We start from the raw sequence: 14,937 nt of genomic DNA, 5'->3' as shown, positions 1-14,937 counted from the left end.
CAATAGGGTAAGATTTAGCAGTGTGGAAGATCAGAAGGATCTTGGGGGTCGGGTTCATAGGATTCTGAAATCAGCTTTGCAGGTAGAGGATGTGGTTAAGAAGGCGTATGGTGTACTGGCCTTCATCAATTGAGGAATTGAGTTTAGGAGTCGGGAGATAATGCTGCAGCTGTATATAAGACACTGGTCAGACCCTACTTGGAGTACTGTGTGCAGTTCTGGTCACCTCATTATAGGAAGGATGTGGAAGCCATTGAAAAGGTGCAAGAGGAGATTTACAAGGATGTTGCCTGGATTGGGTGGCATGCCTTATGAGGCTAGGTTGAGAGAGCTCCATCTTTTCTCCTTAGAGAGATGAAGGATTAGAGGTGGCCTGATAGAGGTGTATAAGATGTTAAGAGGAATAGATCGGGTGGATTCACAGAGGCTTTTTCCCAGGGCTGAAATGGCTGCCACAAGAGGACACAGGTTTAAGGTGCTGAGGAGTAGGTACAGAGGAGATGTCAGGGGTAAGTTTTTCACTCAGAGGGTGGTGGGTGTGTGGATTCGATAGGGTCTTTTAAGAGACTTTTGGATAAGCACATGGAACTTAGTAAGATAGAGGGTTATAGGTAAGCCGAGTAGGTAGGGATATGTTCGGCGCAACTTGTGGGCCAAAGGGCCTATTTGTGCTTAGTTTTTCTATGTTGTATAAATACAAGTGAAATCTTCATCAGACAGTGGGAAAGTACATTGATTGGTTCCTTGGACACTGGGACAGGACATCACTCAGTCCCTTGGACACTGTGAAAATACATCGATAGGTTCCTTGGACATTGGGAAAGTGCATCACTTGGTCCCTCAGGCACTGGGAAAGTACATCAATAGGTTCTGGAGAAATGTATTAATAACAGAGTTGTCGTGATGGGAGACTTCAATTTCCCAAACATCGACTGGAATATCCCTAGGGTAAGGGGTTTGGATGGGGAGGAGTTTGTTAGGTGTGTTCAGGAAGGTTTCCTGACACAGTATGTGGATGAGCCTACGAGGGGACAGGCTGTACTTGACCTGGTACTGGCGAATGAACCAGGGCAGGTGATGGATCTCTCAGTAGGGGAGCATCTTGGGAATGGTGACCATAATTCTATCTCCTTCACAATTGCATTGGAACGAGATAGGATCAGGCAGGCTAGGAAGGTGTTTGTCTGGAGTAAGGGGAGATACGAAGAAGTCAGGAAGTTACTTGGACAAATAAACTGGAAGGAGGCGTTCTTAGGGAAAAGTACCGAAGGAAGGTGGCGGATATTCAAGGAATGTTTGTCTGGAGCTATGCGTGACAACGTTCCAATGAGACAAGGGGGTTTTGGTAGGTCGAGGGAACCGTGGTGCACGAAGGCTGTGTTGAACCTAGTCAGGAGGAAAGGGAAGGTGTACAAAAGGTTCAGGGAACTCGGAGAGGTTAAGGATCTTGAGGAGTATAAGGACTGGAGAAAGGAGCTTAAAAGGGAAATTAGGAGAGCCAGAAGGGGTCATGAGAAGACCTTGGCAGGTAAGATTAAGGAGAATCCCAAGGCCTTTTATAAATATATGAAAGGTAAAAGGATGAGAAGAGAAGGGATAGGACCTATAAAAGGTGAAGGGGGTAAGGTCTGTGTGGAACCAGAAGAAATGGCAGAGGTGCTTAATGAGTACTTTGCCTCAGTATTCACGGTGGAAGCTGATCTGGGGGATTTTGCCACGGATTTGCAGCAGATGGAAGATTGAGTTTGTGGATGTTAAGGTGGAGGATGTGTTAGAACTTTTGAATTCTATCAAGATTGATAAGTCGCCGGGACCAGATGGGATATACCCCAGGATACTGTGGGAGGTGAGGGAGGTGATTGCAGAGCCCCTGGCGATGATCTTTGCGTCGTCAATGGAGACGGGAGAGGTTCCGGAAGAATGGAGGATTGCGGATGTAGTCCCTATTTTCAAGAAAGGGAACAGAGATAGCCCAGGAAATTACCGACCGGTGAGTCTGACCTCAGTGGTTGGTAAGCTGATGGGAAGGCTTCTGAGGGACAAGATTTACGACCATTTGGAGAGGTTTGACATGATCAGGAATAGTCAGCATGGATTTGTCAAGGGCAGGTCGTGCCTTACGAGCCTAGTTGAGTTCTTCGATAATGTGACTGAACACATTGACGAAGGAAGTGCCGTGGACGTGGTGTACATGGACTTCAGCAAGGCGTTTGATAAGGTCCCCCATGCAAGACTTCTTGAGAAGGTGAGAGGGCATGGGATCCAAGGGCCTTTGGCCTTGTGGATCAAGGACTGGCTTGCCTACAGAAGGCAGAGAGTGGTTGTGGATAGGTCTTTTTCTGAATGGAGGTCAGTCACCAGTGGAGTGCCCCAGGGATCTGTTCTAGGACCCTTGCTGTTTGTCATTTTCATAAATGACCTGGATGAGGAAGTGGAAGGATGGGTAAGTAAGTTCGCTGATGACACGAAGGTCGGTGATGTTGTGGATGGTCTGGAAGGATGGCAAAAGTTGCAGCAGGACATAAATAGGATGCAGGACTGGGCGGAGAAGTGGCAGATGGACTTCAACGCGGATAAATGCGTAGTCGTCCATTTTGGCAGAACCAACGGGATGAACGAGTACACTATCAAGGGCAGGAGTCTTGGTAGTGTTGAGGAGCAGAAGGATCTTGGGGTCCGGGTCCACAGGACTCTTAAATCGGCCTCGCAGGTGGAAGAGGTGGTCAAGAAGGCGTATGGTGTACTGGCCTTCATAAATCGAGGGATTGAGTTTAGGAGTCGGGAGGTAATGCTGCAACTTTATAAGACCCTTGTCAAGCCTCATTTGGAGTACTGTGCGCAGTTCTGGTCGCCTCACTTTAGGAAAGACATAGAAGCTATTGAAAGGGTACAGAGGAGATTTACAAGGATGTTGCCTGGACTGGGAGGCATGCCTTATGAAGTTAGGTTGAGGGAGCTGGGACTCTTTTCCCTGGAGAGACGAAGGTTGAGAGGCGACCTGATAGAGGTTTATAAAATGTTGAGAGGAATAGATAGGGTGGATTCTCAGAGGCTATTTCCCCGGGTTGAAATGGTCGCTACGAGAGGACACAGGTTTAAGGTGCGGAGAGGAAAATACAGAAGTGATGTTAGGGGTAAGTTTTTCACTCAGAGGGTGGTGAGTGAATGGAATCGGCTGCCGTCAGCGGTGGTGGGGGCGAACTCGCTGGGGTCTTTTAAAAGACTTCTGGATGAGTATATGGGGTTTTATGGGATTGGGGGTTATAGATAGGTGTTGATGTGATCGGCGCAACTCATGGGCCGAAGGGCCTGTTTGTGCTGTAGTGTTCTATGTTCTATGTTCCTCGGACATTGGGAAAAATCACGATCCGTGCCTCGGTCACTGGGCAAGTACATCACTCGGTTCCTCGGGCACAGGGGAAATACATCGCTAGGTTCCTCAGAACTGGGACAGTACATTGCTCGGTCTCTCAGACACTGTGCAGGGTCTGGCATGCAGCTTCTCAATTAATACACTGGAAATTCACCAGAATGCCTGGAATGGAATATTTAAGTTATGAAGGGAGGTCGAATTGGCTTGATATTTTTTGTTCAAACAGGGAAGACTGATCGAGGTGTATAAGATTACGTATGAGGGGCATAGACAAAATAGATAAGGACCAGCTGTTCCCCTTAATTGAAGGGTCAGTCATTGAACAACATAGGTTCAAGGGGGGGATATGAGAAAAGTCTTTTTTTACTCAGAGTGCGGTGACCATTTGGAATGCAAGGTGGTAGAGGGATGTTGCCTCACATCCTTTAAAAAGCACCTTTTTACTTGGCATGTCATAATAGTCAAGGCCATGGGCCACATGCTGGTATATGAGAATAGGTGAGAGGTTTCTCATGTGTTGGTACAGAACCAATCCGCCTAAAGGTCTTCTGCTTTGTGATTCTATGATTTCCTTACAGGGAAGAGACCATGATCATGGTGGGTTCTGCACATGCATAAGCATTGTATTTTGTGGGTTTTGTTTCTTTTCCTGAGGAATTTCAACACCATCAGTTTGAAGAAATAACTGACAAATAACTTTGTAGACAGCATTTTAATAGTTAATCCTTAGTAGTTAATAGTTAATTCCTTTAAATAACTAATAGGGTTGGAGTTTTATGCTATTTAATATTATCTTCAGCTGCACGAGGTTAAGAAAATGTGCATTGGTGTCAAATTAGAGTTGTGTAGTGATTGACAGTTTCCTTGTTCTGAATGTCCTGCACACACAAAAATACCTTTTAGAGATTTGCATCTGGTGCATCTTTGAATTCATAGAACATAGAACACTGCAGCACAAACAGGCCCTTCGGCCCACAAGTTGCGCTGATCATATCTATACCTACCAGGCCTATCTACATCTCAATCCCATTAAATCCCATGCACTCATTCAGAAGTCTCTTAAAAGACCCCAGCGAGTTCACCTCTACCACCACCGACGGCAGCCGATTCCACTCACTCACCTCTGAGTGAAAAACTTACCTCTGACATCTCCTCTGTACTTGCTTCCCAGCACCTTAAACCTGTGTCCTCTCGTAGTGACCATTTCAGCCCTGGGAAATAACCTCCGAGAATCCACCCTATGTATACCTCTCAGCATTTTATAAACCTCTGTCAGGTCGCCTCTCAATCTTCGTCTCTCCAGGGAGAAGCGACCGGTGAGTCTGACCTCAGTGGTTGGTAAGCTGATGGGAAGGCTTCTGAGGGACAAGATTTACGACCATTTGGAGAGGTTTGACATGATCAGGAATAGTCAGCATGGATTTGTCAAGGGCAGGTCGTGCCTTACGAGCCTAGTTGAGTTCTTCGATAATGTGACTGAACACATTGACGAAGGAAGTGCCGTGGACGTGGTGTACATGAACTTCAGCAAGGCGTTTGATAAGGTCCCCCATGCAAGACTTCTTGAGAAGGTGAGAGGGCATGGGATCCAAGGGCCTTTGGCCTTGTGGATCAAGGACTGGCTTGCCTGCAGAAGGCAGAGAGTGGTTGTGGATAGGTCTTTTTCTGAATGGAGGTCAGTCACCAGTGGAGTGCCCCAGGGATCTGTTCTAGGACCCTTGCTGTTTGTCATTTTCATAAATGACCTGGATGAGGAAGTGGAAGGATGGGTAAGTAAGTTCGCTGATGACACGAAGGTCGGTGGTGTTGTGGATGGTCTGGAAGGATGGCAAAAGTTGCAGCAGGACATAAAAAGGATGCAGGACTGGGCGGAGAAGTGGCAGATGGACTTCAACGCGGATAAATGCGTAGTCGTCCATTTTGGCAGAACCAATGGGATGAACGAGTACACTATCAAGGGCAGGAGTCTTAGTAGTGTTGAGGAGCAGAAGGATCTTGGGGTCCGGGTCCACAGGACTCTTAAATCGGCCTCGCAGGTGGAAGAGGTGGTCAAGAAGGCGTATGGTGTACTGGCCTTCATAAATCGAGGGATTGAGTTTAGGAGTCGGGAGGTAATGCTGCAACTTTATAAGACCCTTGTCAGAGGCCTCATTTGGAGTACTGTGCGCAGTTCTGGTCGCCTCACTATAGGAAAGACGTAGAAGCTATTGAAAGGGTACAGAGGAGATTTACAAGGATGTTGCCTGGACTGGGAGGCATGCCTTATGAAGTTAGGTTGAGGGAACTGGGTCTCTTTTCCCTGGAGAGATGTAGGTTGAGAGGCGACCTGATAGAGGTTTATAAAATGTTGCGAGGAATAGATAGGGTGGATTCTCAGAGGCTATTTCTCCGGGTTGAAATGGTCGCTACGAGAGGACACAGATTTAAGGTGCAGGGAGGGAAGTTCAGAAGTGATGTTAGGGGTAAGTTTTTCACTCAGAGGGTGGTGAGTGAATGGAATCGGTTGCCGTCAGTGGTGGTGGAGGCGAACTCGCTGGGGTCTTTTAAAAGACTTCTGGATGAGTATATGGGGTTTTATGGGATTGGGGGTTATAGATAGGTGTTGATGTGATCAGCGCAACTCGTGGGCCGAAGGGCCTGTTTGTGCCGTTGTGTTCTATGTTCTATGTTCTAAGAGACCTAGTTCCCTCAACCTATCGTCATAAGGCATGCCTCCCAATCCAGGCAACATCCTTGTAAATCTCCTCTGCACCCTCTCAATAGCTTCCACATCCTTCTTGTAGTGAGGCAACCAGAACTGCGCACAGTGCTCCAAGTGGGGTCTGACAAGGGTCTTACAAAGTTGCAGCATTACCTTCCGACTCCTAAACTTAATCCCTCGATTAATGAAGGCTAGCACGCCATACTCCTTCCTGACCACATCCTCCACCTGTGAGGCCGATTTAAGAGTCCTCTGGGCCCGGACCCCAAGGTCCTTCTGCTCCTCAACACTGCTACCCTTGATATTGTACTCCTTCATCCCATTGGTCCTGCCAAAATGGACCACTACACATTTAGAAGTCCATCTGCCACTTCTCCACCCAGTCTTGCATTCTATCTATGTCTCGCTGCAACTTCTGACATCCTTCCAGACTATACACAACACCACCAACCTTCGTATCGTCGGCAAACTTACTAACCCATCCCTCCACCTCCTCATCCAGGTCATTTATGAAAATGACAAACAGCAAGGGTCCTCGAACAGATCCCTGGGGCACTCTACTGGTGACCGACCTCCATGCAGAAAAAGACCCATCCACAACCACTCTCTGCCTTCTGCAGGCAAGCCAGTTCTGGATCCACAAGGCAACAGCCCTTTGGATCCCATGCTCTCTCACCTTTTCTTGGAATTCTTGGAAACATTTCAGTGGCCAAAAAACAGGCAATACATGGCCTGCATGATGCACCTATCTATTCCAAATCAATGAACGAGGCAAAGTTTGCACCAAATGATCATGAAAATGAAGACACCAGTTTGCCTTTGTTTTAACTTTTAATGAGACCAAAGCTTGAGTTATTTAGCAAAATTAGATTTAACCAAACTCTTTAAATTGAAGCCCCTTTTGTGTAAAAACAGTTGTTGAATGCCAACCACTTAAAAAAAGACTTTTTAAATAAGATTTAGTCTTAAGAAATTGTATACATCATTTGAAACAAACTTGTAGACAGTAATTTAAATTATACAGGAACATGCAATTTCAGTATGTACAGATGACAAAGCCAGGAGCAATTTTTTTATGGTTATTTACAGTTTTCATACATCAAAATGTTTATTATACAATATTGGAAGAGACAGAGGGAACAGCCATAACATTCACTCCTTAACAAAGACAATTATGTACAGTGGTCACCTTAATTTATGCTGCTTTTTCAGAACCATGTGCTCATGAAAACATACTGAGTAAATGGAGCTTAAAATATGGAGTTACAGAATGCACACACAAAAGAATGTTTAAATTCCAAACTGAGTCAACCTCATCAGTTTCTTAAGTAAGTTGAGTCACAGTTTTGGCTAAATGCTGGGGAGCAAATCAACAAAATCTACTATATCTGGATAATGGGTAATGGCAATTTAAAAACAAACTTTAAGTTAATGGCACCTTTTCCATTGCTGGAGCTTCCTTTGCATTCAATGGAAGAAACGTAGAAAAAATAGAATCAATCATTCAAGTTTATCTTGATGTTCAAATCCTGATTTTATAGTAGAGCTGCTTGCAAATTAACAGCAAAGGCATCTAGTTGATGCAGTCACTGTTGTATCTGGGTTCAAATATATGACTGGCACATAGGGTGAGGTTGTTATAATAACTGAGCATGTAAATTCTGGCCAAAGTTCATATTAGAAAATATTCCATCTACAGCAATGCTGTTTGGTAGCTGGATCCCACTCACAAGTGTTACTTGGATTTGTATATAGTCACATACATACTTCACTATATACATTTGAACAGCTCATTTGATTTACACTACCACTCACTTTTCTTCCTGTACAAAATGATGGGTGTAAGTGTCCTCCTTAAAAAGTGCAGCTACATGGGTAATATACAATACAAATTAAGATCAATCGGTAAATCCCGATAGGTCCTTTCCTTCAATATCCAGCATAAAGTATTTTCTCAAGCTAAAGAAACACTTGTTTGATCCTCCCATGACTAGCCTATTAAAATGTGCAAAGCTCAACTGCCTTGGGCAAATCTTTGTTGCAAGTTGCTAAAATAGGTTTGGGTTGAATATTAGATGCTGCAGTCTCTGTAGATCTTTAACCCTAATACAGTGTTACAAATCAACAATTACTCTTATCCAGTTTTATTATATTAGTAACTTGTAAGTATAATAGTTATTCTGTTCGACCAACTAGTTGTATGTGTAAATTGGTTTCTTATATATACAAAACTCAAGATGTACAATCTGTGTATTGAAGAAACTCCTTCAGTTATTATCCAGTAACATCTTTAAAGAAACAAGAAGCAATTGATTATTTTTTCTCGATCAGAACCATAGCCATATTCTGACCAACGGATATATTTATGGCAATTGTTGCAATGAATCTTTGTGTAGCACACATTTACCATAAAATGTATAAGAGCTGGATCTGCAAACCCGCTGAACGTTAAGTATCTACTAGAGATACATTTCCCTCCAAATGTTTAACTGCAACTGCAATGCCTGATAAACTGACATAATTTTGCACCCTGGTAAAAAGTGTGATAAAATTTCAGTAACGTTAACTGAATAGAACCTACTATTCAGAGTTCTTCTGGAGAAAAAAGCTGTCTCAGCTCCATCACACAAGTAATGATATTAAAGATTGATTAAAGACTGATTAAGATTCTTTTGCATTGTTACAAGCAATAAACAATGAGAGAGACCAAGACAATGCTGAATGTACAATAGCCACCAGCTTTTGCCATGTGCCACATCTGATTCAATCTCTGGAGCAACATGATGACTCCTGAAGACAGTTGGAAAATGTGCATTACTGAAACATCTGACACAAAAGTTCTGTCCTGGTAGGGATTAGTGGGCACCCATACAGTCCTAGCACTTCGGGTTTTTTGTAAGACTCCCTGTGGTTGTCAGCAGTAAACAGCTAGGGCCTGTGAAACCTGAAAATAATATAGCAAATATTTAACAGATGGTATGTATTTAGAACATGAAGACATTCTATTCAATAGGTTGTAAAAACAGGCCTACCTTGTTAGGTGTCTACTTAATTCATGGACTTCCATTTCAGTGCTTTTGAATTCATTCAATTCCTTACGAATAGCAGCCTGAAAATGAAAAGTATTGGAATTTTTATAAAGATCCTGAACTTCCTTGTGCTATTTTATACATTCCATAAAATCCATGCAGTGAAGAAGGAACTCATTTGGCTCATCAAGTCTGCACTGATCACAATCCCACTCAGGCCCTATTCCCAGAACCCCACATTTTTATCCTGCTAATCAAAGAATAAAGAGAACAAATAAAATTACAGCCCTTTGGCCTTCCAAGCCTGCGCCAATCATGATGCCTGCCTAAACTCAAACCTGTATGTACTTACGGAGTCCGTGTCCTTCTATTCCCATCGTATTCACGTCTAATTGCCCCTTAAATGCTGCTATCGTACCACATCCCTAGCAGCATGTTCCAGACATTCACCACCCTCTGTGTAAAAGATACTTGCCTTGCACGTGTCCTCTAAACTTTTCCCCACACATCTATTTCCTATCTCCCCTAGTACTGGACTTTTCTACCCTAGGAAAGAGCATCTGATTATCCACTCAGTCCATTCCACTCAATCTTGTAGGCCTCTATCAGGTCACCCATCAACCTCCGTTGTTTCAGTGAGAACAAATTGAGTTGATCCAACCTTTCCTCATAACTAATACCTTCCAGACCGGACAACATCGTGGTAAACCTCTTCTGTGCCTCCTCCAAAGCATTCCCATCCTTCTGGTAGTGTGGGAACCAGAATATTATAAATGAGGCCTAACTAATCCCCTGACACTTGGGTCAATTTAGCATGGCCAATCAACCTAACCTGCATCTCTGGGCTGTTGGAGGAAACTTGAGCAAACCCACGCAGACATGGGGAGAACGTGCAAACTCCATACACCCAAGGCCAGAATTGAACCTGGGTCCCTGGCACTGAGACAAACTATTTGACTGCCTATCAAATTTGTTTGTCCATTTTTCCAGTGAGGTCAGCAAGAATGCAAAGGGTAGTCGAAATTTGGAACACGCTTTCCCCAAGAAGCTGCAATTGAAAATTTCAAAACTGAGATGATAGATTTTTGTTAAGCAAAGATATTAAGACGCAGGGAGGTGAAGATCAGGTACAGATTGAATGTTGGAATATGTTCAAGAGGATGAATGGTCTAATACTACTCCATATTTAACTCATTTAAATAAGCTCAGAGTAACAACAAAAGATCACAGAGATCAACACGTGTAAAGGGCTACATAATGACATCTTCTGTTTATGTCCCCAAGCTCCTCACCTCTCTTCCTTACATTTTGTAGCCAGAATTTGACAGTTGGGTTATTTGGGCTTTCAGGTTAGTTTTTAGAAAAAAATGACCCATTGCAGAGTGGCAATCCCATTGATTGCCCTTGGGTCCCACCTCCTGGGCCCCATCCCATTGGCACTGCCTGATGTCCAGTGGGCATTGTCAAGGTGCCCCCTGGGCATGGGCATTTTGCCCCGTGAGCAGTGCCAGGGGACACAGGGTACCCACTATACCGACAATGCCGTTAGGGAGGGAATTCCAGGATTTTGATCCTGCAACAGTGAAGAAAAAGCAATATATTTCCAAATCAGGATGGTGAGTGCCTTGGAGTGTTGGGGGGTAGTTTCCAGATCGTGGTGTTCCCAAGTATCCGCTGCTCTTGTCCTTCTAGATGGTTTTGGATTACTGGGACACTGGGACTGGCTCTGGGGAAGATGGTACTTGTACAAAGCTGGATGGGTTGCACCTCATGTGGAGATGCCGGTGTTGGACTGGGTTAAACACAGTAAGAAGTCTCACAACACCAGGTTAAAGTCCAACAGGTTTATTTGGTAGCAAAAGCCACGAACTTTTGGAGCGCTTGCAGATCCTTCGTCAGGTGAATGGGAATTCTGTTCACAAACAGGGCATACAAAGACACAAACTCAATTTACAAAATAATGTTTGGAATACGAGTCTTTACAGGTAACCAAGTCTCAAAAGTACAGACAATGAGAGTGGAGAGAGCATTAAGCGCAGGTTAAAGAGATGTGTATTGTCTCCAGACAGGGACAGTTAGTGAGATTTTGGAAGCCCAAGCAAGTTGTGGGCGATAGCCAAGTTCCGCACACGAGGACGGCCTTAACCAGGATCTTGGGTTCATGTCACACTATCTGTAACCCCCACGATTTGCCTGGGCTCCCAAAATCTCACTAACTGTGAGACAATACACATCTCTTTAAACTATGCTTAATGCTCTCTCCACTCACATTGTCTGTACCTTTGAGACTTGATTAGCTGTAAAGACTCATATTCCAAACATTATTTTGTAAATTGAGTTTGTGTCTTTATATGCCCTGTTTGTGAATAGAACTCCCACTTACCTGATGAAGGAGCAGCAAGCGTTCTGAAAGTTAGTGGATTTTGCTACCAAATAAACCTGTTGGACTTTAACCTGGTGTTGTGAGACTTCATAGAAATAATAGAAACCCTACAGTAGAGAAAGAGGCCACTCGGCCCATCAAGTCTACACTGAACACAATCCGACCCAGGCCCTATCCCCATTTCCCTGCATACTTTACCCACTAATTCCTCTAACCTACGCATCTCAGATACTAAGGGGCAATTTTTTAACATGGCCAAACAACCTAACCTGCACATCTTTGGATTGTGGGAAGAAACTGAAGTACCCAGAGGCAACCCACACAGACATGAGGAGAATGTGCAAACTCCACATAGGCAGTGTCCCAAGCTGGGAATCAAACCCAGGTCCCTGGAACTGTGAAACAGCAGTGCTAACCATTGTGCTACCGTGCCCCCCCCCACTTCTTATAGGGTTGCACCTGACCAGTACTGGGAGAAAATTCCTTGTGTGGCATTTTGCTAATGCTGCTGGGACTAACTCTGCAAGGGTGTGGAAACCAAGAGGAATACCAGGGTTTGCAATATACTTGGAGAGACAAGTAGGATTAGTAAAGAGAATAATAAGTTAATAGGTGCAGTCGGAGGAAGGGACAAAGTAACGGGCTGGAATTTTATCAGCACACCCGCCTGAGGCTCGTAAGATCCCACCCGAAACCAATGGAGAATGCTGTTCTGCGAGCCGGTAAAATTCCAGCCATGATGTCTAAATCAAGGTAACTATGTTTCCATGTGAATTCACAGAGTATAATAAATAAGACTGGGAAGTTACTGGTGCAGGTTGCTTGTGGAAATATTATGTTGCGCAAAATTTGCAAAAGAAGTAAATATGATGCAAGAAATACATTTTTTCACAAGAGTAGTTCTTCTGTGCTATAATAATTGTTTTCTTCTTTCCATAAGAATATGCAAAGATGAGGAAAGAGTGACGTCAGATCGAGTGCCCTAGCATTCTCGACTCAATGGAAATAAAAGAAATTTTTTTTTCCGTTGGTTGGAGGTCAAACCTAGCTCAAAGGTTATGGACATTGAAGGACCATCCTTTCATTGCTGGGATTTTTTTATTCGAATGCAGACATTTCAGTTAACAGCTATTTCATAAACTTTAAATTGGACATGGAAAACAGTGATCCTGTCGGACAGTAAACCATGGCTTGTAATCCAGCAGCTGTTGCCACCTAATTGACAGTTTATGACATAAAAACAACTATAGAGGTAAACAAATACCTAAGCTGTTGCTTATCAATCAGAGGCACACTTTGAAAAGGAGGACAAGTTGTTATAGTTGGAACCCGGTAATCCAAGACTGTTCACAGGAGCAAGACATTTGAAGTAATCAAAAAGAACCTTAATTCAGCAGTGTTGGCATTGTGGGTACTTGAGAGATTCTGTGGATGCTTGAATGCACATGGCAGTACAAGGAATACTGAAAGGAGAGATTGAAATCCTGGATGTGGATTCTTGGTGAAGGCATTTGAGACAAAGCCCTTTATGGGAGAAAATTTCAAAGTGTATTTTTCGGGATTGGTGATTAGAAATCCTTGTATGGAAGCCAGAGTTCCACTGAAACCAGTTGGTTCACAGTGCAACTTGCACCTAGGGGAGATCTGATGTGAAATCCACAGAAATTGTTTGGGCAGTATCTGTCACTTAGTTTCAGAGTGTGATGTTCTCTGACCACATTTTGCCTTTTGGTTGTGCACTTGCTGAGAACATTAGAATACAAATTTCTGTAACTGGTGTTCTCCTTACAAATCTATGTATATGTGTAAAGATATAGAAACATAGAAACGTACAAAAACTACAGCAAAAAACAGGCCCTTCGGCCCACAAATTGCACCGAATATGTCCCTACCTACTAGGCTTACCTATAACCCTCTATCTTACTAAGTTCTATGTAGGGTCTCTTAAAAGACCCTATCAAATCCGCCTCCACCACCACTGCCAGCAGCTGATTCCACGCACCTATCACCCTCTGAGTGAAAAACGTACCTCTGACATCTCCTCTATACCTACTCCCCAGCACCCTAAACCTGTGTCCTCTTGTGGCAACCATTTCAGCCCTGGGAAAAAGCCTCTGATCATCCACCCAATCAATACCTCTCAACATCTTATACACCTCTTTCAGATCACCCCTCGTCCTTCATCTCTCCAAGGAGAAAAGACGGAGTTCACTCAACCTACCCTCATAAGGCATGCCACCAAATCCTGGCAACATTCTTGTAAATCTCCTCTGCACCCTTTCTATGGCTTCCACATCCTTTCTGTAATGAGGTGACCAGAACTGAGCACAGTACTCCAAGTGGGGTCTGACCAGAGTCTTATATAGCTGCAACATTATATCTTGACTCAAACTCAATTCCTCGATTGAGTAGGCAGGTGGTGAAGGATTAGTGTATTATAATTGTTTAACAAATGTTTTATTCTTTTGTTAAAAGTTAATTGGGAATCCTGCGACTCTGTTCATCCAAGTCTCTAAACAAAACAGAAAAGTTATAATCTGTTGTGCCAGGGTTCCATTCTGGGACCTGACCGTCCAGTAATATCAGCATGAACGGTAACATTTCATTCTGCCAATGTTGCTCAAAGTGATGTTTCTCATTAAAGGAAGTGAGTATATACTTCATGTGAGTTGAAATGCATTTATTTGTGTTAATTTCTCAATAGTTTATTTTGGTGATGAGTTTTTGTGCATGCCAAATATCCAATTGATTAAAAAATAATTGTTAATACTTGTGCAATTCCTATTTTTCTGAACATTTGCCCCTGATATCTTACTTTGTCAGCAGCTGTTAGCCTTGTCCATGGCTTATCTGCACGCCTGTCATAATCCTGGGCCTCAGCCACTTCCACATAGTCACTGAATCGGATAAGGATTTTTCTTTCCCTCAACTCTTCCACGGTGGGCCTTTGGCTAAGCTAGAGAAAAACAAATTGATATTAAAGATTTATAAAACAATGTTAGTAACCAATTTGCAATATTTTTATTACTATTACATACACAAAGTGTATTCACTTCCACCAGTATTTGGTTATCTGCAGGTAAATAATCTTACCAAAACATGGTTTGTCAGGTCACATTTCAAGGTACGGATTTCTACACATTAAATGTGATTCACTGGTTAAGAACATCATCTGCCAACCACACAAGTCAAAAATTCAAGTACATTAGCTACGATGATTTTGAGGAAATCCATGACTTTCTATAAGTCTGCTAAGACAACACAGAGCAAAGCCACAATCAGTTGTACTATCAGAAGGGGTAGCTTCATTATTCTATATTTACTGTTGTAATAATCTCACCAAGGCCTGTCTTCCATCACTATAAACCCTTTATTCACAGAATGGAAAAGAGCAGCATCATTGGCTGTAACACATAATTTCAAGCAGAATAATGGACTGAGGCAACAGGTT

At 43.3% G+C, this 14,937-nt stretch overlaps 1 protein-coding gene across 1 annotated transcript in view; it reads right to left on the bottom strand.

Moving 5' to 3' along the window:
* Positions 1-6,976: 6,976 nt before the first annotated feature.
* Positions 6,977-14,937, bottom strand: part of phactr1 (phosphatase and actin regulator 1) — a 433,761-nt gene continuing 425,800 nt past the window's right edge. The window contains exons 12-14 of the mRNA XM_080215880.1: positions 14,302-14,442; positions 9,107-9,183; positions 6,977-9,018 (exon numbers count right to left, since the gene is read on the bottom strand). Of these exons, the coding sequence (XP_080072006.1) occupies positions 9,003-9,018; positions 9,107-9,183; positions 14,302-14,442 (234 nt within the window). The 3' untranslated portion in view covers positions 6,977-9,002. The remainder of the gene's footprint in view (positions 9,019-9,106; positions 9,184-14,301; positions 14,443-14,937) is intronic.

The sequence above is a fragment of the Carcharhinus amblyrhynchos genome, chromosome 2 (genome assembly GCF_965287045.1).
Source record: "Carcharhinus amblyrhynchos chromosome 2, sCarAmb.v2.hapA, whole genome shotgun sequence".
Classification (NCBI taxonomy): Eukaryota; Metazoa; Chordata; class Chondrichthyes; order Carcharhiniformes; family Carcharhinidae; genus Carcharhinus; species Carcharhinus amblyrhynchos.
Note: the sequence above shows the minus strand (reverse complement) of the source record. Positions and strands in the feature narration are given on the sequence as shown.